This window comes from Fistularia commersonii, chromosome 15 (assembly GCF_037954325.1).
Source record: "Fistularia commersonii isolate RoL2024-O1a breed Wild chromosome 15, RoL_Fcom_v1.0, whole genome shotgun sequence".
In the NCBI taxonomy this organism is placed as follows: domain Eukaryota; kingdom Metazoa; phylum Chordata; class Actinopteri; order Syngnathiformes; family Fistulariidae; genus Fistularia; species Fistularia commersonii.
The window spans coordinates 3,016,735-3,042,498 of NC_141298.1; the positions used below are offsets into that span (position 1 = coordinate 3,016,735).

The 25,764-nt window shown below is 38.8% G+C and overlaps 1 protein-coding gene across 1 annotated transcript; it reads right to left on the reverse strand.

The window, feature by feature from the left end:
- Positions 1–7,395: 7,395 nt before the first annotated feature.
- On the reverse strand, positions 7,396–25,764 carry cnn3a (calponin 3, acidic a). Its single transcript, XM_086160669.1, has 7 exons — positions 25,525–25,764; positions 13,517–13,638; positions 13,183–13,249; positions 11,335–11,472; positions 11,144–11,260; positions 9,586–9,732; positions 7,396–8,499 (listed from the first exon to the last, which is right to left on the reverse strand). The coding sequence occupies exons 1-7, from the start codon at positions 25,579–25,581 to the stop codon at positions 8,158–8,160; spliced, it is 990 nt and encodes a 329-aa protein (XP_086016795.1). The 5' UTR covers positions 25,582–25,764; the 3' UTR covers positions 7,396–8,157.

Genomic DNA, 25,764 nt, shown 5'->3' on the forward strand with positions numbered 1-25,764 from the left:
TATGAGGCAAGTTGAGTCAAGTCAGATTTTATTGATATAGTGTCAATCACAACAAGGTTGTCTCATGACACTTGGCATGTAGAGCAGGTCTGGACCAAACTCTTTGAAATGATATACAGAAACCCCACTTTTCTCCATGAGCAAGCACTTGGGGGATCGTGTTGAGAAAAAAAATGACCTCTTATTAGTGCAGAAACATCAGACATATTCAAGTTCAATGCAAGCGACCTTCTGCTTCAACCAGTGGGATAAAAAAAGAGACAGTGAAAGAGTAGGACAGAGAAGAAAGCAAGAGTGTGATAGAGACAGACGGGGGGTATGTTAGTTGGGAGGGACAGGCACAAATTATCTTGAATGAATATAAACAGTAGTGCCAGGAGTACAGTAGATTGTAATAGCTCCAATGATACATCAATACCTCCAATATTCATTAAAAGAAATAACAATGGTGGACGCCTGGTGAGGCCGCTGACATACTTTCTTTAAAATTTTCAATACATAAATGAACAGAAGTCAGATGTGTGATGATCAATTTGGCCATGAAAAAAAGCCTCAGACTGCTAGATTGGGATACCTCTTCATTGTCCAAGGTGAAATTTCTTTAAGTTTTAATTTCAAAAACACTGCATGAGGCCACGTTGGCCAGTGTTTGAGGCCCCCTAGATGTTGAGGCCCTCTGGCACTGGACCAGACAGCCAGCTGGTTAATCCATGCTGGCAGGGGGGCAGCTGGTATTATTAAATTCAGTTTTTCACCTGCAGATGATAATTCAGATGTTGCACTCTTCACTCCACCTTCTTGAGGACAAAGTGATTGAAGGAGCCTTTTTAATCGCTCCGTTCTGACGTTCTTGACACTTACGGGGGAATCCCTCCGTTGGGGTGTTGACTGTGGAGGAGAAGTGATTCCACCTGCTGTGCCATGGACTCGACGGTCATGGTTTGTCACTATTCAAACTTCAACAAACAGACCATAAAAATTGTGATTCATGACCATAAATACAGTGGAAATATGTAGTCAAGCACATGTATTTTAAATAATGTGGTTTAGCGCAGCTCCATGTGAAAAGTTGTTAATCCCCTGTAGTAAAAAAGACCTAAATGAGCCAACTTAAATGTAAGAAATGAGTATGGAAACACATGACGAAGGTCTAACGTGTTCACCTCCACCTCCCAGCAACAAGTTCAATTCCAACCTCGCCTTTTTTGGCTTTTCTGCATATGTTTCCTCCAGTTTCTTCCAACAGTCCCGAAACATGCAGTAAGTTCATTTGAGACCCTAAATTTCCCATGTCTCTACATGTGGCCCTGTGGACAATCCAGGTAGAACCCTGCCTATCACCCATTGACAGCTGCGATAGTCAACAGCATCCCTGCCACCGTCAGTGCAAGATAGATGGTATAGATAATAAATGAATGACATATTTACATTATTATTTACATTATAAGAAGTGTCAAATGATGAGTTGTTTCTTAATGCCTAAATGTAGCTTCTGGTTGACTTTCAAGTCTCTGTTACATCCCTGTTACAATTTTGAAAACTATTTTGTGAATTTGCAGAGAAGAACAATTAGTTAATCGATGAATATCGCAAATGATAATTGCATTTTTTAGAGAAAAGTTTGCGGACGATAAGCAGACTACGCCAGCTACCATATAAATGTTTGTTTGTTTGTTTAGAAGTTTATTAGGACAGTAAACAAATACATTAAGCACAGAGGCAGAGATGTTTGTACCAGATTTTAGCTCATAGCTAATTTCCATCTGTAGTTTAATATGCAGTTCTCATTTTTGGGTGAAATCCTAGCTCGTGCCTGATGCCGTCGTGCTTCCCTGACACCGCCGTCCTCTGCCGCGAAGAAAACAACCTGTCATGCATCTGCAGGAACGTGTGGAGCACAAGGGTGCCACCGCACACAGGCCTGCTCTCATTTATCCACCCTCCCTTCAAGGGCCCTCTGTGGTTGCTGCGGTTACCATCCCTTTATTTTGGACTCCTCTATAATTGAGTCTTGCGTTTTTCTGGATTCCACGAGGCCTGCACAAAGCGGTGATTATTCCTGAGCAGTAGCGGGAGGGGGGACGCCGCCAATGAATGCCGTTACATTCTCATGGAGCCCATTGCTTCACGCTTTGTCTCCGACTATCAGAAGCTGCACAACAGACAGCAGCTTGTTTGACTCGCCCTGCACAGTGAGGGCTGACTAGATTTGCCCGGTGGCTCACTGGGGTCCCCCAGACCTCAACACACTCTTCAAATGGCCACTTTTTCATGACTGGCAAAGAAAACTCACAGCATGAACGCCAAAGAGACACGCAGTCACTTTCTGGGCAAATGTGATTACTGGTATCTGCCTGCTTTGACTTGCCCCGAAGCAGGGATGTGCAACTATCAAAATGTTTTGTTTTTTTTTTTTTTTTAAGACTTTTACACTTCTTTTTACCAGAGATGCATCTTGGCTAATGGGAGGGTTGGAGGGATCGGATTACAGATCAAGAGAGGGAATCAAACAATTATCAGTACTGATAGACAACAACAGTTGGACAAAGACGGGAAATAAAATAAGCACAAATAAGCCAGTTCTGTAGTTGACTAAAAAATAAAAGAATAATGACTCTTACTAATGACACGACTACATGATTGATGATTTATACAAAACGTTAATACTTGAATATCAGAATCAAAAAAAAAACCTTTATTTGTCCCCGAGGGGCAATTGGGGGTTACATGGGGTAGCAGCATCGAATTCTGAACATCAATACTAAATGGGTGAATATATATATATATATATATATATATATATACATATATGTATACACTGCTCAAAAAAATAAAGGGAACACTTAAAAAACACATCCTAGATCTAAATGACTGAAATATTCTAATGAAATACTTTGCTCTTTACACAGTTGAATGTGCTGACAACAAAATCACACAAAAATGATCAATGGAAATCAATTGTATCAACCCATGGAGGTCTGGATAAGAATCCCACTCAAAATTAAAGTGTAAAAACAAACTCCAGGCTGATCCAACTTTGCTGTAATGTCCTTAAAACAAGTCAAAATGAATCTGTGTTGCTTCCTGAGTGGACACTATGATTTCACAAAAGTGTGATTGCCTTGGAGTTACATTGTGTTGTTCAAGTGTTCCCTTTATTTTTTTTGAGCAGTATATATATATATATGTATAGAGAGAGAGAGCGAGAGAGAGAGTATAAATACTGTCCAGAATTGTGCGATTCCTGTCATGTTGGGTCACGTTCTCGATAAAGACGTAATACAACATGAGTAGGATTGTGCTGCTCACCTCAAATGACCTCAACCTCCTGAGCAGGTGCTGCCACTGGTGACATTTCCTAATGATCTCCTCAGGGTTACAGGAGAACTTCAGGAGGTTGTCAAAGACAGTGATAAGGCATCTGTATTCTTTCACCATTTCTACCGGCTCCCCTTGTATAATGGTGGTGATTGCCTCTGCCTACTGGAGAATGTTATGACCGTGTCCTTAGTCTTGTTCACGTTCAGCTTCAGACAGGAGGCTTCGCACCTGAGAGCGAAGTTCTAGAGGAGTGAACCATGGTGGAGTGAAGGACTAGACGGTAGGGACAAGAGGACAGTGTTGTCAGCAAACTTCACCAGGTGGCAGTCCTGTTGGTCGGACCTGCAATCGTCAACGTAGAAGACAAAAAGCAGGGGAGACAGGATGAAACCTAGAGGTGAACTGGTAGAACTGAAGATGGTGACGGAGAGGACTTTCGCCAGTACCCTCTGGGATCTGTTGATGAAGAAGCTCATGATCCGCTGGATGAGCCGGTGGTTGAGGTAGAAAGGGGTCATCAGCTTCTCCGCCAGTATGCACGGTTGCAAGTGCAATTGTTGCATTGCCATTATTTTGATTATTGCCACAATTAGCTGTGCATGCCTCTATATTGTTATAGAGCTATTTTGATTGAAAACAGTTATAACATGTAACTATGCATGTGACCAATGGGGGGTTGAGGGGTCGACTCTAACTAACTTTAAATGTCAACATACCCATCTGTAAAGTTATGCACACTTCCACAAAAAGTCTTTTTCCATTAGAGAGACTTTGATCCATGTTTGAATCTTATTTCCTGTAGATTTCTTTTTGAACTAACTTAAAGTTAAAGTAAGATTCACGCATTTCAAGGAGCAGAGAGTATCTGTGAGAAGCAAAGCAGGACCTTGGCTGAACACACACACCCCAAATCTAAACATTCTGTTATGAAATCTTCCCCTCGGAGAGAATTCGTTTTTAATCAGCAATAAAACATTTTCTGCTACTTAAATTTCCTCTTATCTTCAGACATTATGACATATGTGAAGACGGATAACTTACAGTGCACCTTAATTTACTGATTTTGGATAACAATTTAATGACAAGATCATAATTGCAACAATTTCTACTCCTGTTCTTTTCCTGGAATTCTCATTTTTCATCACTTTCACTGAATCATCAGCTGTAATAACACATTGACTGAACATCTTTAGTGACATTGGAGTTCTAAAGTAACATTTTCACTGTGCACTCCTGCTGGTAACTAATAAATAAGGGAGCATCGGGAATGTAAATAGATGACCTACTGAGCACGAAATAAAAAAACATGGTGGTAAAAATGGTTATATTGCCTATCTCTGCTGGTTTACCCCACACTAGAGAACCCTCATTGCACATACTAATTTTGGTGTAAAAATCATATATAAAGGAACACCAACTTTTAACTCTAAATGTCACCTCAGAATATCTGAAAACACAATTGACGTCCACTGTGGTCAGACAATTGCTATGTGGGCAAAAAGCAGCTCTTTAATCAGTACCCTCTGTACAACACACAAAAAAGGAAAAAGTTCTCCCAGCATCAGTATTAAAGCACCACGAGTTTCTTAATTACTGATTATTGCATTGGAGGACTTGTAAACAAACTCAGAACTGAAGTTTGGTAAAGTTTGCTGAGAAAACAGTGAATCACAGGCAGTTGTGAGTTGTCCCTAGTTCTGTCAGGGGACTTAGTTAGCACCGACAAAATATATCTCTGAAAGGAGTCTGAGATTTATCTTAAAGTGTAACGTGATAGAAAAGTGTAAATAACAAAGCGAAAGAAAACAAAGAATCAAAGAGGCCCAATTTAGTGCGATAATTACTCGGGAGTAAGAAAAATAGAAAGAAGAACTAATATTTGAAATTTACCTGGATTTTTTGGGGATTAAATAGTAGTACAAGTTCTGATTTTGTTTGCTTTGTGTTTTTAATTAATTACATTTATTTCATTTGTTTTCTGGATGGGCTTTATGTGATCCACCTTCACTAAACATCAGAAAGCAGTTATGTGCTTAGGTCAGCTCGCGCACCAGCGATCCCTCCCACATAGAGACGCACAGACAAGCACGCACGCACACACACTTCATTCTGCACATAATGCTGCAAAAATGAGAGAGGTAGGAATAAAAACAATGGACTACCAGTAAAAAGCCAGTGCTGTCACAGAATCCAGTAATCAGGTTTTGCTGGAAACTGGTTTTAATCCCAGAATGACAATGTGGATTCCGCTAAAGTGGGTGAGCAGAGGTTTTGTGAGGGACGCAGCATGAGTGAAAACACACAAACTGCATCGTGGAAAAATTGGGCCCGGAATCTGACCTGCGTGAACTCCTTGGCATTTTCCAGTGATTTTTTTTCCTAGTGGAAAAAAGAAGGATTCCTTCCTCCTCGCGGCTAAAGTGAACATACGCCCCCATTCTACTTTCCATTAGACATGTTGTCATTAAAAATAGCTGCATCCCTTAAAGTCCCGGCAGTCCTGTGGAGACTTTAGGACCAAATACACTTTGTACTCTACTGATGTTTGTTAACCGATGTTACAGAACAGTAAAATGTACTAATATTCTGGGGGAGTTTAGTGCCCCCGGGGGATGAACCGTGAGGGGGTGGGACCGGCATCAGTTCCCGTGAACCAGAAGAGTCACGAGAAGAAAAGTTCAGGCTCAGTGCAAAAACAAATAAATAAAAATGTCTCTCCAAGTAAGTGCACTTTTAATTTCATAAGTCACTTTGTCTTGAGTTACAAGCTCCCATCAGAACATCTCTTGAGAACTCCACAAAAAGTGAAAATCCTTATTCTACTCCTGTTGTTTTCACAGACTTCTTCATTGTCAGATTTTAGAATGCTGGCGGTGTTTGTCTTGCATCTCCATTGTCCAAGGCAAGATTGTCAATGTGAGATTACACATCAAAAAAAAAGCCAATACCAACAGTACGGGAGAAGCCTATCAAGAGCCTTGACCACTGGTATAGTGCAGACCTCAAAGACTCGAAGCAGGTGGAACAACTCAGGCAGGATACTATCAGTGTCCTTGAGCAGTTTAACAACACTGCACTCCTTGGGAAGCTGAATGTCTGGTGTTTTCAGTTTGGGCCGTTACTTCATCTCCTGTGGCCACTTTCCATCTATGAGGTCATTCTGTCCCATGTCGCTCTGGAGACTGGTGAATGCCCAAGTGAGAAAGTGGCTTGGACTACCAAGATACCTAACCAGCATAGGCCTGTATGGCAATGGAAACTTGTCCCTACCAATCTCAAGCCTGGTGAAGGAGTACAAGTGTGCCAAAACAAGGTTGGAGATGACCCTCACAGAATCCATATGTCAAAGCTGCTGCTCCAACACTTGCAACTGGGAGGACATGGGAGCCAGCTGCAGTGGTAATGGTGTCAAAGGCTGCCCTCAGATACCAGGAAATAGTGTGGCACGTCCAACATGGCAAAAGGCGGCACATGGTGGTGGAGAATGTGTGCCACCAGGAGGAGGTGGCCAGGTGTGCCAAAGCAGTCTCTCAAGCCCAGCAAGACACCCAGATCTCATCAGCCTGTGGTGAGCAAACCTCAGGAGAGGGTGTCTTGTTAGAAAAAATGGCCAAAACGCCCAATGAAGTTTGGGCACACAACTGATTAGTTGTATCGGGGGCACCATGCATTCTCTGCATGGTGCCCAAGAGGACACCTACGACACCACACACTCGTCATGCAGAAATTTAGGGATCTCTAACAACTTGTCCTAATAAGGATTCTTGCTTCACTGCAACCTTCCCTCCAGCTCTACAACCTTCAGAGTCTTTCTACGGTTTGCGTTTAGGTCTTGTTAATTTTACTTTGTGTTTTCAATGGAAAATGTACTGGGATGGTACCATGTGGAATTGTATGCTTTATTTTCCTTGGTAAAATTTCTCTTGATTTGGGTTGCTTCTGAAAAGATGTGCAAGATCAGAATGATATTTTTTCCTAAGCTTCAAGCCCTACATATTCAACAAAATGAGTAAATAAAATATCTAAAATAGGTAAGAGAGAGGGGTTTATGATGGAATGAAGAGAATCTTGAGAGGATCAATTTTCTTCTGATTTAATAGCGAATGTGTCACTACTACGTCAAAACAATCATGACTTCCAATAAGATTGAAATATCATAACTTAGTAATGTATCTAGAGGATTTTTTGGAAATATTTACAGGGTTCATAAAACACAATTGTGGTTCTTTAGAGATCTAAAGCCATGATTATGCAGCTAGTAACACAGAAAGTCTTCTAGCGTTGAGGATTTTAATGGTTTATTTATAGGTTTTCCTTAAAAGATACCAAAAGAGGGGGCTGGTTTACAACAAGTGTCACTGCAATAAATACAGACTGGGATTACAAAGAGAACAATATGAAAAAATAGGAAATATGTTGGCACAAGGTCTAGTTAAGTCTAACTAAATCTGAGGCAGCTTGGTTATTTACACTCAGTTCAAGTGACTAAATGCAAAAGATTTAAAAGAACATTATATTAAGTGTGGCTGCTCGGGTGAAGACAGTTTGAGGCCACGGTCTCACTCTGGCAGCTGCACTTGCTGCTCGACATAGCTGTTCCACCTTTAAGACATCATTGACTGTGGGCACTAAAAACAAGCTTAAAAAATATGTTTCTCCCTGGAATCTGTATCTCATTTTTACTCTAATCTACTAAGACTTCTTACAACCTTCAGATGGAAGAGGAATGAATTTCACTGAATGCTTGAAGAGAAGAAGACTATGAGGAAAGCAAAAGACTTGCTCTGTTGTGTACTTGATAACTCGTTAATACTGCTCTGGAGTTGGATGTCTTTACTAATAGTCAATGCCCTGCTCATTGAAATGGGAGTTATAGTCATCAAGGTAGCCTCCGTGGTATTCGTCCTCCTGGAACTCAGCCTGATAGTCACTGTCGCTGATCTCAGAGCCGTTGGTGCCAGTGCCTTGGCTGCCATTGGCATGGATTACAGGCTCTGTTGGGGGGACACAGTACTTGGGGTCATAGACCTGGCGGCCCAGGCCATACACGCTCATGCCCCTCTGGGACGCCACCTTGTTGGTGCCCATTTGGAGGGAGATGGTGGAATTGTCCACCGGCTGCAGCGCCACCTTCTGGTCAAAGATGTCTCTGCGTGTTCCTGGGGCCAACATACCCGCCTATAATAAAGATAAAGATGTTACTTTATGATCATTTACTTTGATTAACACACCCCGCTAAAACCATTAACCAGGTTCCAAATAAACATATATGACTTCCAACGTAATAAAAAATCCAATGAAGTGCAATGTGTTTTCCACTGATGTCCCACACATTGTTCAAGCACTGACTGCCAGAAACTAGGTGGTCTTGCAGCGCTTCAACTATTCAATAAATAATAACTGTTCCATCTTCAGGTATGAAACAGAATGCTGGGCCTAAATGATACGGTGATCCTTCGTCATCTACAGGTTAAAATTTTTTACAGCAATGTGATAATATTTATGGGATAATAGATGACAGAGGAGCAGAAAAATTTTCAAAAGATGCTGTTTTGAGTAGAAGAAGCAGAAATCCTATTTACGAGTGGGGGCTGGTATTGGGATTTTCTCAATAAAGGCTTACATTGAAGACAAGTGTCACAATAATTCTGTCGGCGAGCTGTTTCACAATCTCACGCCCATGGCAGAGTCACAAAAACAAACAAAAAAAAAGACCAAAATTCTACACTGGCCTGGTATAAAAAACTAAGGTTTTTGCTCAGAGTTGGTTCATTCTAAAACTTGGAATTGACTTGACTTTTTGCAACCTCGAACTGGAAAAGAATTTTGGGGCTTTTCTATTTGGTTATGGGGTCAAAGTGACCATCCAATAAGAAAACTTCAGTGCTCCTGAAACTTCCGCCCAGTCAGTGGCGACCAACACATATCACTGCTCTGTCTGACTAGAACTATAAAGCAAGTCTATCGTTAGTTGAAGATGCACCATCACAAGAAATCACAGGGGATGTCATAAAAATAAAACACAACAGAACCCCCAATAGTATATTACAGCATTTGCAAGATGATAGTCCTTAGCACTAGTATGCTCAGAAACATTGTCTTTACTTGTTTACCCACTCATTATCATGTTTAAGATTGACCTAAGTTACAAAGATATCCAGTAAATAGTGCATATATTTGAAAGGCTCCAGATTAAGCTGTTTCCATCAAATCAGTGATAATTATGGTATTTTACTGAGAACGAAAGAATGCTGGAAGCCTGACCTGGCTTGCTCCTTTGTTGGTTCCCATTTGCAGGCTGATGGTGGTCTGGTCATAGGGTTTGTCAGTCTGGGTCTTTGGATCATACAGGTGTCTTCTCGTTCCATAAGCAGTCATTCCGGCCTGACTCGCACATTTGTTCGTTCCCATCTAAAGAGCAATCGCACAGTGTCAATGTCTGAGGAATTAACATGAAAATTAACCAATAAGAAATTCAATGTGAACAGTAGTAAACCTAGTATTTACTACCAAGGATTAATGTTTCAAAAAACAGTGTGCAAATATGTCATGAAAATAGTCACTATTCTGTGTCTACAAATTGGGAATAGATCAGAACATCTAAAATGTCTTGCAAAAAAACAAAGAAAGAAAAAAAAAACACACAATTTTCTTACTGCACGAAGCAAAACGATTTGTTTTGCTGCCCTGGGATGTTCACTGTAATAGAACTAGCAATTGTCAATACTTTGTCAATACTTTAAAGTACCTTTTTCACATAAGCGTCAAAATAACACGCTATGTGTAATTACACTGTCCTATTCTGCAGGATGCATTTCAGAGATGCAGTATCACCCTCTAGTGGACCAATTCAGTCCAATGAATGGACTTTTGTTGCCCAGGTTCACACCTGGTAGCAAGATGGACGATCCTCAGTGGACAGCCTGAAACCCTTGAATGAGTCTCATATGCACAAACAAAGGGTTGCATCATATCAACTCCAATGATTCATCCACATAAATGATAGTGTTGTTCTTAAATTTACTTCCCATAAGTGTATTTACAACCAACACCCATGGATAGATTCCTCAAATTAGGAAAATTAGACATAGCATCATATAATTTCATTTTCTACCATGGATTGTTTTAACCAAGATAATTATTCATTTCCCACTGAATTTCTTTACAGGGAAATAGCATTTGTTTTTAGGGAGATGTTAAGGGAAAAAAACACTGTTGCTAGGCTTAATCTACTTATTACAAAGGGGAGAGTGAGGAGTGTGTTTTTAACTCATGTATTTGTAACATCCCCCCCCCCACACACACACACACATACGCAAAACAAGGCCTTATTGGAAAGACAAAGCAATCTTTTCCTCTGACAGAAATTAAAAGACAGAGAGAAAAAGGGGGAATTGGGGTTGATCAATTTGCTTTCAAAGAACATTTTTTATTCTTACGAACGAGAAAGCGTTGCATACAGCCAATTCATTTGTTAAATGGCATTTCCTCCAGTTTTTAGTGCTACCAGTTTTGATTGTCTCATTCTGTATATATTTCTTTCCTGTTTACATCAGACATAAACATATGAAATATCCTGAGTTTAGCAGTTAGCCTGTGCATACGCTTGGTCCAGAATGGTGTTTAGTTTCATTTCCAACCGGAGTCTATCACCAAACAATGTATGCTGAAGCAGAGTATACGGACCAAGTTATAGGACCACAAAATAATATTTTACTGTTTTCTGTACTGAGAGCCACAATCAGAACATCAGCTCTCTATCTTTAACTTTAACTTATATTTTAAATCCCTTGATTTCAATTGGCGGATATTACATAGTTACCTGCAGTCCAATGACACATTGGCCAGCTTTTATCTTCTCATCATCAAAATGCCGAGCCTGTTTATCAGCATATTTCACCCCAATATCGATCTTTGTGTCTATTCCTTTGGTCTTGGCCTGGGAAAAAGGAGACAGAGGTCAAACGTATTATCTCATTCTGATGTAGTTACAGGAATGTGTCCTTCACTCACCATACTGGCCAGTGCAAGCAATGTGGTTTGGACTTGAGTCATGTTGCCATTTTCAAACAGGTCGTTGGCCTCGAAGATGTCATTGGGCTTTAGGCCATAGCCCAGGATTGCTTTAATGAAATTTCCAAGGTTTTCCAGCTGCAGAGAAATATAAAAGTAAGCTGGGGCACGAGAAACGCAGCATTGAAAGAACCTGACTTGCTGCCACTGATCTGAATGGCGCTTTTATGATGTTCAGTGCTCAGTTTAGTAGGACATGTGGTTAACACGCTTCAGTGTTTCTGTGATCGAGGTGTCACAAAAAGGGAAAAATCACTTCAAACTGGCAGGAACTGCTAAGTGTGATACATTTTTGACTGTGAGTTAAGAACTAGGAAAAATGCCTCTTGCCTCTCAGCAAACTTTGAATAACTTTTCTCGGTCAATACTGAAGAGCTCCAGACAGTATGGACACAATTTTGCTAAGAAAGATGCTTGAATCTTCCGTTGGGCAACAAGTACAGCCAAACAGATGGCACTTCTACTGCCTTGCCATCATGAATCAGAGGCCTGCATTATAGATAGTTTTTATACAAGGCACGGAGTGAATTTTGTTTTGATACTGTACTTTCACATGCATAGAAATTTCTATTAGCGTGCTCAATTTGTTCTTTTCAATTGACAGTGCTTTTTGTCAAATTTAATTGTACTTGCATAATGCACATGCTAGTTATGGTTACTCTCAATTTTATATATATACTGATCCACAGTACTGATTTAAAGCATCATTGACAACATAGCTGTGACAATAAAAGTCAGACGCTGAGGTAGTCTTATGAATTTATAGGGCAGCTAAACACAAGATCAGGTAACAAAGGGATCAAACTGGAGATTTTGCAACTTCTATCGGTAGAGGAAGTCAACAATATGTAGTCATCTCTAACAGAGTGGGCCTGCCTCTTGCACACTCTACCTAGTTTCTTAATTGCTTTAGTACAAAGCTTTTTAATTCCTCTCCATTCAGCCGCCGGCAACCATAACAACCTATCTTTAACTTAAAAACAAACAAAATGTGCAATATCTCATTTCTGTGCAATATTCGGAACTGTGCATTATTTCATCTCATAACAGCTACACTGTGCAATATTTCATCTCATCTCATAACTGCTACATTATAATGTTAAGACACTTATAGGTTTATCACTGCTAACTAAGACACTTTATAGTTTCACTGAAACACTTTATAGTTTATAGTTTATTTTTATTTCTAATTCTGCCTTTCTTTTATTATTTATTACTGTTTTATATTCTGTAACTCTGGCACTGCAATTTCCTTCGGGATTAATAAAGTTGTTCTTATTCTTATTCTTATTCTTAAATGTATGGTGTCAGTGTGGCAATGTATGAGTTCTGATATTAGACCCTAATGTGGGTAATTTCTTCAACTTGTATTCAGGTGTAAATGTCTTAATATTCAAATACCATGTTACCACTGCGAAATGAAATAGACTCAGTTAGTTTCTCTTCACTCAATGTGTGAGGAAGGAACACAAGTAACCAGCTCATACCCTTCATAGTCTCCTTTTATCACATTTGTTCGCTGCAGCAGCAAAGACATGCTTCACAAAACATAGGAATAATATAAAAATTGACCTGTACTAAAAATTCAGTAGTTAATATCATGTTCAATAAAACCACCTCTCTGTTCCTATGTACTGTGTATACTTAGCTCTGCACACAATCATCCCAACAGGGATTTGCGTGGATCTCTAAATAGAGACATAGTAGCTCAGTCTAACCTTTAAATATATAAAAGCTGCATTGACATGAGCTGACTTCCTTTCTAAGCTGTTGTATGCACTGTCTTACCTTGTGCCAGTTCAGCTGTGATAGGTTGATTTTTTTTACAGAGTCAGGTTGAAGCTTATTAATCAGTCTATGAAGGAAGCAGAAATACAAGAGCACAAAAACTGTTAGCAAATGATTTGTCAAACAAGAAGGAAAGTTTAGTAACAGACTGCAGTTACTTTAATCAGTATAAAATAGCTATTTAATTTTGCGTTACTTTAAGACTTCGAAAATGTCAACACTAAAACTCGCACGCGCACATGCACGCACACACACACAATCAGAGATCAAATACTGTGTCAACTCACAAAACCAGCACGAGCAAACATGGTCAGCAGAGACAAACAAGACTTACTCGCAGAGGATGACTCCATCCTTCAAGCCTCTCTGAAAGTTCTCCCCTATAGACATTCCTGTGACCTCTTCAATCCAGAAGCGGAGCTCCTCCTCCTTCTGTTGGTCGTATTTCTGAGCAATCTAGAACATAAAACAAACCCAATAAGGATTTCCATTTGCAAGGATCTTACTCAACAGCCCTATCTGTTGACAGGGTTGTAGCTGCACAATATATTGATCACACACCAATAAATGTCCAAAAGTCACATTAATTGAAGTAAACCAGATCAATTTTAACAGCTTATGCGTTCATTTGTGTGTGGATGATCAAGAGATTGCAAATCAAATATCTCACGGCTTGCAGCTATTAAATTACTTTTTTCCCCTCATCAAATTACATGTTGCATAAAAAATCTTGCAGTTCAAGGCCAAATGGCAAGAACATGACATTTCAGATTGACATAATGGCAAAATGCGATGATGTGTCAAACACCATTAAAGTAGGAGTCAGCACTCCTTTATCTCCCTGATAGACCGAACAGTCTGAACACTTGGTCTCTGCAGGTTTTGACAAAAACCAGAGATCTGCACTGTGACTTCAGTTTAACTCCGTATGAATGTTGTCATTATTTGTTTTAGCCTTGACGTTATCACAGAAAAACCTCACGCAGTTTGAACTCCTTCTCTGCAAATGAATTTTACCAAATTTGAAGATTTTAATGAACTCTCAAATAACGAAACATGTGTTCATAATTGAGATATAACCTATTGCAATAAGCCACCCTTATCAGAAATGCCCCTTTATATAAGAGATTACAAACTGACAGACTGACTGAAATTAGTTTGGAAAAGTTTGCAGTAATTTCTCCATCTAAAAATAAGGTAGAATCTCAGTCCTGGTATCAAATACAATCCTATTTCATCAGAAGAATAAGAATGGGTGCAAATTTGAAATTAGAGCTGTCATAATATCCATCCATCCAACCATCCATCCATCATCTATCACTTATCCTACTCAGGGTCATGGGCGATGCTGAAGCCTATCCAAGGTACCAACCGTCGAAAGGCAGGGTACATGCTGGACTGTTCAATCATAGGGCCACTTTGAGAGAAAACCCATTCACCCTCTCATTCACACATCTGGGCAATTTTCACAGTTTTCTGTCATGATAGCAATTATTACGGATATGGTGTCTGTCTAAGATATTTTAGCACAAATACAAAATGAGAAATTTAAACATAAGGAAAGTAAAGTGATGGGGAAAAAGTAACAGAAGACGTACATAAATGGATTGCTTTAAATATATATTTATATATTATATGGAATAACCACCTTGCAACAATCAGTTGCAGGTAGACTCAGTCAACTTTATTCTCCACTGTCCTATGCAGGCTGATGGTTCACTCAATAGAAGCATGAAATGCCAGACTTAATGTTAAAGTCTGCTTGTTGCATCCAGTCTTCATTTTGAAGATGATATGACAATGTGATTAAAATGTTCAAGATCAATCAACTCAATAACGTTTGTGATCCTGCTGTTACCTTTAGCAGGCAGCACGCAGTAGTAACTTTACAGGGTTAATGAATGACAGTAGGAAAACAGCGGTTTTCGAGCCATGAAATCCCTCTTATTTTCCATATCTTCTAGATGCTTGCAGAGTATGTATTTCATTCTTCTGTTTGTTTTCGGTTGTCATTTACAACTTTACAGAGCAAACTGGCATTGCAGAGGTTATCAGGCTGTTCACAGGGCTGACGACTTACCTTTGTTTGTGAGACAATGAGCATATATCTGGCACCAAAAACAGAAAACTAATGTGACAGTCTAAGGTTTATTTTTGGATTATTTCCGCCCCAATAAAGGAATGTCAACGAAATCTTAACTAGCTTAGATAGGTGCCTCTGTGGGGCATAATGACAGAAAATATCATAAAATTCTGTCCCTTGACCTGCACAAAATAGAAGCAGGATATGGAAGTTAAATCCTTCCTTTTCCAAACAGGATCAAATCAGGAAATACAGTTAGTGCAGCTACACAAAAAACAGTAACTTATCATGGGGCGACATTGTAACTATGCAAACTTCAACTAGTGAAGAAGAAATAGCTTACTGAACATCAATCAAATCAACTACCAACCACTGCACAAGTCAGGGTTAAATAAATCATAGAACATCTACTCTATTCAAATAGTATGAGGAGTGATCAGAAGTATCTGCTATTTACTAAATAAAAGCCTTTGAGTCTCCAAAGGCTCTCTTAGTTTTCAGGGGTATTTGGAGTGCTACTACTACACAAGCAGACATCACTGTACAGTACTTTGAAAAAATAATCAGATATTAAAAATTTTTTTTGTTTTCAGCTGACAAATCCTCTCAAATGTTCACAAATCTGACCAAATGCAGGGCCTGGCATGGTCTCTTGAATTAATCCTTCCTGGAGATTTTCAAAAGCAGTACTATTGGTCAGCTTTGAGTTGCTGATTTGTTTGTATTTTTCAAACTACCTTTGGCACTGTTAGGATTCAAATACTAACATCCTGATTCTACACTGACTGTAAAATTAGGTTTGGGTGAAAACGTTTGTATTGTATAGCAATTTGATATAAAAATATTAGTCAGTTGTAGTAGACCGAGCAAAAGTTTGTCTCTGAAATAAAATTACACAAAGGCAATTAATTTATGTATGGCTGCCCAAAAAATACTGTTTTAGAGTAGGAAAAGATTTTCCGAATTGCATTGACCTATGAGACGTGTTGGATGGAACTATGAATTCAATCAATTTCACTGTTATGCCTCAATTCTTGTGGCAGGGGTAGCCATTGAGAGCTTTAATTATGTTTCTGCAAAAAAAACAACGGAGCATAGATATTTTCCAATATTGTAAATTTCTTTCCACCCCTTGCAGCTTTGCATCTTGTGAAACCATGGGTAGAATGAAATTTGTGCCTCAATTGAAAGAATTGTGAAATGACCTTTGGACATGTTTCAAAAAAACCACAGTAGCAGATATCCTTGAGGAATGTAAAATTCCCCAGGCTTTCTCAATGAGCACTATTTATTGCCAGACTGATGTGTCCAGCATCAAAAAACGCAGTAAGTAAGTGCTTAACCTCACAGATTTGTTTCATCTCACTGTGTGATAGCAGCTGCATAAATAGCACAGCAGTGACGATGGATGTATTATGAAAGACCAGTCAGTGCTAAGCAGACGTTTTGCGATATAGCTGTGAATGACAGAGACATATGTGATACTGCTCTGATTATAAGCTGTGTGTTTGCATCATGAAGGTGCCAGTCAAAAGAAAACGGATTAATTTATTAGAACAAAAGTAATAGATTCTGGCATACTGCTATAGTCGTAAATAAAAAAAAAAAAAAGTACCTTTTAACGTTCTCCAAATTTAATGGAGGTTTGCTTGACGTCAGCTGCACTCTATCACTTGTCCTCCTACACTAAGGGCTTCCAGCAACATCCATTACATTCTGAGATTGTTGTCAAGTAATGAACAGACAAAGAATGGATTCAGAGAGGATGTTGTGTTCCAAAACTGTGACTCACAGTTGAGGGTTCGAGTTTCAGCTTATAATATCGGGGTTGAACGCTGTGTCATTTTGGGATTAATATGAGCTGGTTTGTGACTGTGGACTTTCAAAACACAGAGAACCCTCACTGAGCGGCTGCGGAGCTGAAATGATTAGAGGGGGAGATTGTTCCCTCTTCACTTTTCACTGCTGTTATTTTAGAGGAGCCTTGCCAAGAAGTCTATAAAAAAAAAGAAAGAAAAAAAAAGAGGAAAAAAAATTCACTGGAAAAAGGGACCTAACTCCTGATGGAACCATTACAGTATGCTTCTGAGGGGAAAATCTGGAAGGGCATGATTTCAGGTTCACTAGAGGTGAAAAACAGACAACCCGCTTCTTCCTATTTCATCTCTGTAGCCAAAAGCATTTCCTGATGACAATAAGAAACTGCACACATTGGGAAAATAGGGCCAGAGAAGCCAGTGCTATGATCCAATACAGTCAAAGATTTAGGCTGAACTGATTTTAGCCCAGGGTTCAGAAGCAGGTTGAGTGTGAGGTAAAATGAAAAACTGAGCGTGACAACAAATAATCCAAGCACAATGGTTGATCAGCAGGAAGCTGATTGGCACTGTGCATGTGACCATGCATGTGACGAAGTCAGGACCAAGACTCGGAAAACAAACCAGCTGCCATTCATTAATGTATAACAATCCTTCAAAACTTTTCACAAACAGGTGCCATCCAACTGGAACTATGGATCATGAATTTGGGTGTTCTAGAAAATTATAAATCTATAATTAAACTGCCTACATATGTTCTGGTGAATAAAAACAACAGTCAGTATTGTTTCAATTCAGTCTTAAACACCATTTTTTCCACTTGATAATTGTAGTCTAAAAAACAGCTTCCTGTCATGTAGAAACATACACTGGAAACATTGTTTGATTTAAAAGCAACTACTGCCGAGTCAGAGCCAGCAGATCAGTAGAAAGGACAGAAATTTCATCAGATCTTTAAACATACCAAGCAGCGAACAACCCTGCTCATTTGTTACCAGAAAATAACAGAAACTGTTTGAGCTTAGCCACCATCTGTGTTATTCAAATCAAATTGACATAGGTTTGTCGCTGCAGTCAGACTGAATGTAAGGTGAGGTACAAATTGGCCTTCTCACCATGAGATACTTAAAAAGTACTGCCTGTTAATCAATATGTAGAAAGTTAACAACAATCCTAAGGTTGATGTGAAAAGCACTGGGGCCAAAGATTTTGTTACAAGGCTGTATTTGTTGCAAAGAGACACAGCATGCACTGTTTTGACAGCAAGTTGTTTCTTCGAGTAATACCCGGCTTTTTTGCAGTTGGGCTTGGAGGCATTAATATAATAGGAAATAGAAATATGTGTTTTGTTAGAATGAAAAATGCACAGACAACAATAACTTCAAAATAAAATAATTATAAAATAATTTATGTCAATATCAAAGTTTTATTTCAATAGGAAGAACTGATCATAGATCATTTAGCTACTTTTATATATGTACAAGGAAGGCAGTCTGTACTGGAGAAGGGGAGGGGATATGTCATAATGAAAAGACTAAACTGCTGGGATCCTAATGTTTTTAAAGTGCAGCAACCAGACACCTTCTTAATCTTGCCATCTCCCCATTTGTCCTTTTTGGGTTCTAAGTCAGTGAACTTTGCATAGATTGCTTTTCTTTAATAGAGGACGTTTATATACTTGACTGACATGAGAAACCTAAAAATGCACTTCTACTGTGCATCTAGCACTGCTGTGCAATGCACAGGCTCAATCTAAAAAAACCCAAATTATTTCTCAGACTTTGCTTAGTTCCCAATCCAAAAGACCTTGTGTTCTTAGGTCAATTTCCTCTAAGTAATGTTTCCATTTTTTGTTATGTTTGAGCTGCATATATGAATAATATTTCAAATATTAGACCGAATATGTAACACTATGTTATATAAGTAGATGTGAATGAAAAATTGCAAATATGTTACTATAATACATTTGGTATCAAAGGTTCTTACGGATTTATAAACCACTTTAGGAGGGATATAATCCAAAGCCAGTAAGTATGTTGTGAACGTGAATTTGTATTGAAACAAAACATGCAGAAAATATACTGCAGGAATCCCTTCAGTCCTGAGATTTGTCTATTTCTACATCACTTGAGTGAATGAAATACAGGTCAAGCGAAAAAAAGAATAACTGAAAACTACATGGTTGAGGAGTGGAGAGTTTCCCAATATGTTCAACATATTCTTCTTTATCTATTTAAGTCCACACTGAGTCAGAAATATGAAGTCCAATAAGAAGCCCCTCTACAAAGGCATGCATTCGAGCATTATTTTTTTTCTTATGGCAACAATTTGGGATGTGTGTGGATCGGAATCCCTTCTAGAAAGGGAGAAAAATGTGCCAAAAACAGATCCAGTTCATATAGAGCAAATAGGTCCAGTTATGTTTAGAAACATTAAATCATTGACATTTTGAAATATCTTGGCCATTCAACCTACTGCACAAAAAACATGGAGTTAAAGCACATCTATAAGTGAGAAACTGAATTGCTCACTATTTTATACAGGCAGCATATTTCTTTGATTGAAAGCTACATTCTTTTTTGTGAAAAGCATGTGACCAGAATGTGAAAATTCTTTAAAAGTTTGGGGATCTTTTCACCATTGGACCATATACGCTGTTTGTGTTCAGTCTGAGGGTGGCTGCCTGGGTAAACTTAACCAAGCAACACCAAACTGATGGCATCACACTCACATCTCAAGTCAGTGTGAAGGACAACACTGTCTGAGATTAGATCAAGAAACTGGCAGGAGCACCAAGTGAGCAGCCAACAGAGCATGGAGACGGTGCAACAATGAGAAGGGGGGAGCCACCACCTCGTTGCAAAAGGGACATTACTTTCTTGCCTTTTGCTGCTGAAGACAACCCAAAGAGGGAAATGGCATCAAACAGTGTTTGACTGAACACATTGACCACCACTGTCCACAAAAAACTTAAATGTTTTTGTTTACTGGAAGAGCAAAGCCCCTACACAAGGGCAGACAGAATCTTAAGGGGGTGGGGGGTTTTAGGTGCTGAAGGAATTCACACAGCATTATGGACAGTGGCAAGTATCCATTGTGGGGTTTTGCCTAATCAAAAATCACATTAAGTTATCTTGCTTTGCATGGCGATACCACAATTTCCTTGTTTACTTACACATATCCTGTTTTAGTGACACCAGACCTCCTCTCAGCTGTAAAAATTATTGTAGCAAACCGCAGCAAAATCAACTGGCTTGCTTGAAAAAGGTTATAAAGGAACTGCAATTACCCTGTAGTTTTTTTTTAGTAGTTTTTTAAATCCGATTAACCCTCCCAAAATATATTGCGCCATTTTAAAATTATTACAGAATAAGCACAGCATGTCAGGTTCTATTCTTTTTTTTTTTTTGAGCATTAGAGGCAATAACAACTTAGAAGAATGTTTTGCTTGTCTTTTTCTTATTATTTCTGTCTGATTATGATTATCATTACATTTCATCAAGTGTGTATGGCTAAAACTGAAAACCATGCCATGTTCTTTTGATACTGAATACTGAGGAAATTTGAGGATTATTACAAAATACAGCCGGCACCTGTACAGATAAAGTTAGAAAAATACAGTTCCATAAAAATGAATGTCATTGCTTTATTGAACATGCTGTACTTTCCTGTGAATAGAGTGTTTGTACTTTTGTGATGTTAGTGAATGCAACAGTAAAGATTTGCTGGCCTCTTTTCTCTTATTCAATATTGCAATTTTTTGTTTGCTTGTTTAAGTTTCACTGAAGAATTCCAGTACATGACAATGGTGAATCAAAGTGCGGAATCCTATCATAATATACACATCTTACCCTAAAATGACCAGGATGGCTAAGTCCTGCTGAAAAGTGGAATTCAATCAGGTCATCCACTGCAGGAATAATCTTATTTAAAAAAAAAAAAGGTAAATATAACGACATCAGAAAATGAATCACAACACTGAAAAGTATCTTTAGCAACAGAGACAAAATGCTTGTAAGTGTTTTAAATGGGATTTTGAGCTTTAAAAGCCACATCCAGTTGCACTTCTACTTATTTCATGTTTTTGTGCAGAGTGTATTCTGGAAGGTTACCACTGCCCTGCAGCTGGAGCAGAGACTATTTTCTCAATCAACATTAGAAAAACACATCTGAGTAACAAGTGAGAGACTGAGGGCCGGTTGGATGGGGTCCTCATTGTGGGGTGGTACTGAAGAATTTCAAGCATGTGATGTGTGCAGCTCAGAGAATTGCATGGACTGCTGATCACTTCTTATGTAACTGCAGTGAGATGGGCCCCTGCTTGTCCTCCTGCTTTTGTAATTGTACAATTATTGTATGTCACTCTGCATCACCACTACCCCTGAAGAGCTGTATGTTGTGCTTTGGTTGCTGAAATGACAACAAATGTTGTGGTTGCTGTTCTACTCACTGATATGATACATTAATTTGATAAGGAATCCCCACAAATATGAAAAAACAAAATACTGTAATAAATGCATTTCATTTGAAATCTTTGAAGCAATTCTTTGTCACATTTGAGTAAAAATCAAAACTTCATCATCAAAAATCTGTGTAATTCATATTTTGCTAGATTCCTGGGAGTATCAAATGAAACTCAGCTTCATTTTTTTAATGACCTTATATCAAATGTAGTATCTAAATCCAATAACATCCAAACTCTTGGGGGTGATGTCAACAAGAAATTACTTTGATGACATGCAATCCCTGTAAGCAGTGAAAAAGTTGGTCTAAGTGGACTGTGGACCTAAAAATACCTTTCAAAGTTTTGATAGTCATGCAGAAAAATGTTTGGTTTAATTAATAACAACAAAACAAGTTGCTCAGTGCGTTCCACAATGACAATAAAGGCTATTCTGATTATCGAGTCAGAAAATGAAAAGAATAAACATTATCCCTCGAATTATTTGGCCCCAGACAAAACATGTTGCAAATTTTAATCTTAACACCTAAAAAACACAGCAAACGAAAAAAAAATAACACTCCAGAAATTAAAAATTAGCCCATTATTGCAACATGACCAAGACCAGTTTCTTTTGAAAACATATGTCTCACTCAAAAAAAAACGTTTGCACAGACTCAACACTTTTCATTCACACCAAATGATTCATGAGAAAAAAACAGTCAGCAGTTATTCATTAGACATAAAACCCAGCGATGAGGGATGTCAAGTGTGTGGTATGAGGTCAGTGACGATGGTGACAATTTGAGGTTAAACTGAATTATAACTTTGGGGAAATTGCAACCATACAATTGCAGATCAGGATTTGTTGTGAGAAAAATCACTCAAAACAAACTCCAGCCCTTTCCCTTAATAACTAAAGAGGGAAACATGATTTTTTTTGTTGTTCACTATGACAGAATTAAAAAATTAAGAAAAAAAATGTGAAAAGTTTCAACGATAGCAGTGGTGTCTGGTACGTGGTTAGTCTGTTATGTGTTGTTGAGATGTAGCGGTTGAAACTACATACAAATGGCAGACATTTGTTAAGCTTTGACACTTACTACATATAGATATTGAGTTTTTGTGATCTCTGATGCCAAAAGACAGTATTGTTCATGTCGCTTGATGGACCTGTTTTCCATAAGAAAACAAAGCCAGGAGGTATCATTTTAAGTGAACTAATAAAATTAAAGTTTAATGACAAAATTTACTCATCCCTGAAGTCTGTGAACAGTGTACAACTTACTTGCGTTGGCTACAGCCTCCAGTCTGAGCTGACCCAATAAAAAAAAGCATAAATCAGGCCTAAAGCAAATGGAGCATCTTCTCAGGGTCCCACAGCTGCTACAAAACAGACTCAGGCACCATTGCGTGAATGCACTGAAAGTCTCACAGGAAATCTAAACTTGCTGTCCCTACATTCTTGTCTTAAAAGGCAAAAAGAGAGTATCATTATACTTAATTGAATTAAAAAAGGAACCAATCCTGTAGTGGGAGAGTTGGGCGATTAATGTTAGGTCTAAAAGATGGTTGTGTAACTAATTCTTTCTCTTAATTATATGCTTAGTGAAAAATACATTAAGGGCCAAGTTCCATTTGATAACTGATTCAAAATTGCAATTTGTATTAGGATAATGTGCCTCTTGTTTACATTTTATATACTCAATAACACCATGTTATTCGGAGGTCAATACAGCTGGATATTTGGAGAAAATAAGTCTTTCAAGAGGGAACTCTTCCTTAAATCATGAACCACTGATTCTAAATAGACCAACAATTAATGGAGGTTTGAAAGGTGTGGACAAGACAAGCTAATCTTATATTTAACAAAGTACATTTAATTCATATTTGATGCCCTCCTAAGGTGTACAGCATGCAACCCCCTTTGTTCACACATTTTAAAGAACAGAAATCTATGAAGGAGTACCTCAAGAATCAGAGCTGAAAATGCCAACAGTAGCCAAGAACTTATATTAATTTCCAACCCATATATGGTTAGATAGAAGACTCATGGTTTAACGTTTGATAACCTCTTCACGAGTTTTCATTTACTCCCTCCTAGGCATGTTGCAATTTGGAAAATATTTCTTTGGTTAGTACTCCATCCTTGACTGTTAAACGTAATTAAATTTTAAATTTATGAGGATTACTAATGCAATGTTTTCATCCTTTCTCAACTTTTCTGGTTATTTAGGTAAGGTTTGACAAGTTTTTGTTAATTTTTTTCTGTTTTTTGAGAAGTAATTGTTGTTGAGACCCAGGGGCACTTTGGGGTGCAACGCAGTGGGTAAAAACTCAGCCCCAAATGCCTGCTTTCCACAGGGCCAACCTGCCATGGTCTAGCTGTGTCAGGGATTAGCTCAAACTTTAAAGCAGCCACAAAGAACACTCACAATTAGTCTGCACAGACTAACTGATACTATCATTTTCACTTTTGTTATATGCTTCCTTCATGGATAAGAAGCTTCATGCAGCTAATTTAATTCTCTTGTTTTTCTGTAACAAATTGCATTCTGGGTTTCAAGTCCTGTGTCACACAAACCAAGTTTATATATCATCTCACTCAAATGTGTTCATCAAATCTACTATCCTCTGACTTCAGTGATTGGGGTATAATCAAGAATTTGTCAGTTTTATTTAAAAAGAGCAGAGGCTATATTTTCTTTGCATTTGACCTTTCTACACAGTTTTGTCTGTTAAACATAGATATAGCTTCACTCAAAAATACTGTGTGGTAACATGACACAATTGTGCCCTTTTACACTGAGGAAACAGTGATTAATGCTGTAAGAGGGTCCAACAAATTAAGCAAGTGACCATAGATATGAAACTATTGGGCTTCCCTTCACACAGTTGGATGCATGTTCAGTATGTCAGATAATGTCTGTCTACGCAATATAATATGACAGTCTACTTTACACTGGTTTATTTCTGAGTAGTTAAAGACCCACTGGATATATCAATACTGGATTGTTTCTCCATTGTGAGGTAGCCCCCCCCTCCCCATGACCTATGGGGCCAGCACTAGTGCCAGTGTACAATGAGCCACAGTGAGCAAACTCAATACTTTCACCCATAGCTACTGACTGAGTCATTGTGTAGATTTGTCTACACCTATGAAAAGGCTAATATCAAACCTTAATTTGGTCTGGCTCAGAAAACCAGCACATTTATGTTGCACATTCCTAATTGCTGCTCAATACTTACGGGTTCGATCTGTTTTTCCCACTAAAAGTTGCTTGTAACTGCAGTTATATGGTGAAAATCCCCACAGGGGAGGGAGAATCAATAACGGTGATCTGATGGCAGGAGCCCGTCAAGGACTAACTCCTCCCTTCACACAGTTGATTGTTTACACAATGTTAAGATAACACTGTCGGCAAAGTAAATATTGAAAGGGACACCATTTCTTTAAAAATAAAAAGTTAGGTTTGAACTTTGACCTCGACGGCAACAGTGGCTATGGTTCGATATTAACTCCCGTGATCAAATCACGTCGGGAGAATCGTCTGGTTTCCAATCATGGGGGGGGGGGTCGAGTGGGTAGGCTAATATCTACATTGAAACAGTTAAATAAAACTAGTTATATGGGATTTTTTTACCCCCAAACTTTTGAAACAATCTCTACATTGTTCACTTTTTAACCCAACTCTGACGCTGGAGTGAGGAAAAAAAAAAGTTTTAATGGGACGCGGTTAAGTTTAGCGACTCGCTCGATGCGTGTGTTCGCTAACGGCGACCTGGAAATTCGGAAAACTTTCGGATAGTTCCTCTCAAAGAAATACAGCGGGACGTGAAACGGATCCCTATTTCGGCCCTGGTCGAGACAAAAGAGCAAACTGGCGAAGCCTTTTGAGGAGGGAGGGGGGAAAGGCAATTTTAAACATGATATATTCGAAGGCCCCCTCCCCGCCCCCCTTACTAGTTTCATCCTCAAGAGATAACGAAGATACACTTACTTTGCTTCTCACTTCGGCTGATAGTCCGTAGGCTGGCCCTTTATTAAAATGTGCCATTTTCTTTCTTTTGTGTGTGTAGGGGGGTTAATTTCCGCAGCTGCAAAGTAGCAAAGTTGCTGCTACGAAAGAGTGGCCTCGTCAAGCCCCTTTAAAAAACCAGGATGAAGAAGTATTCCGTGAGGTTTCACAGAGTAAAAATGCCCCAGACTTTCCTGCAGGACGGACTCACTTTGAAAAGGG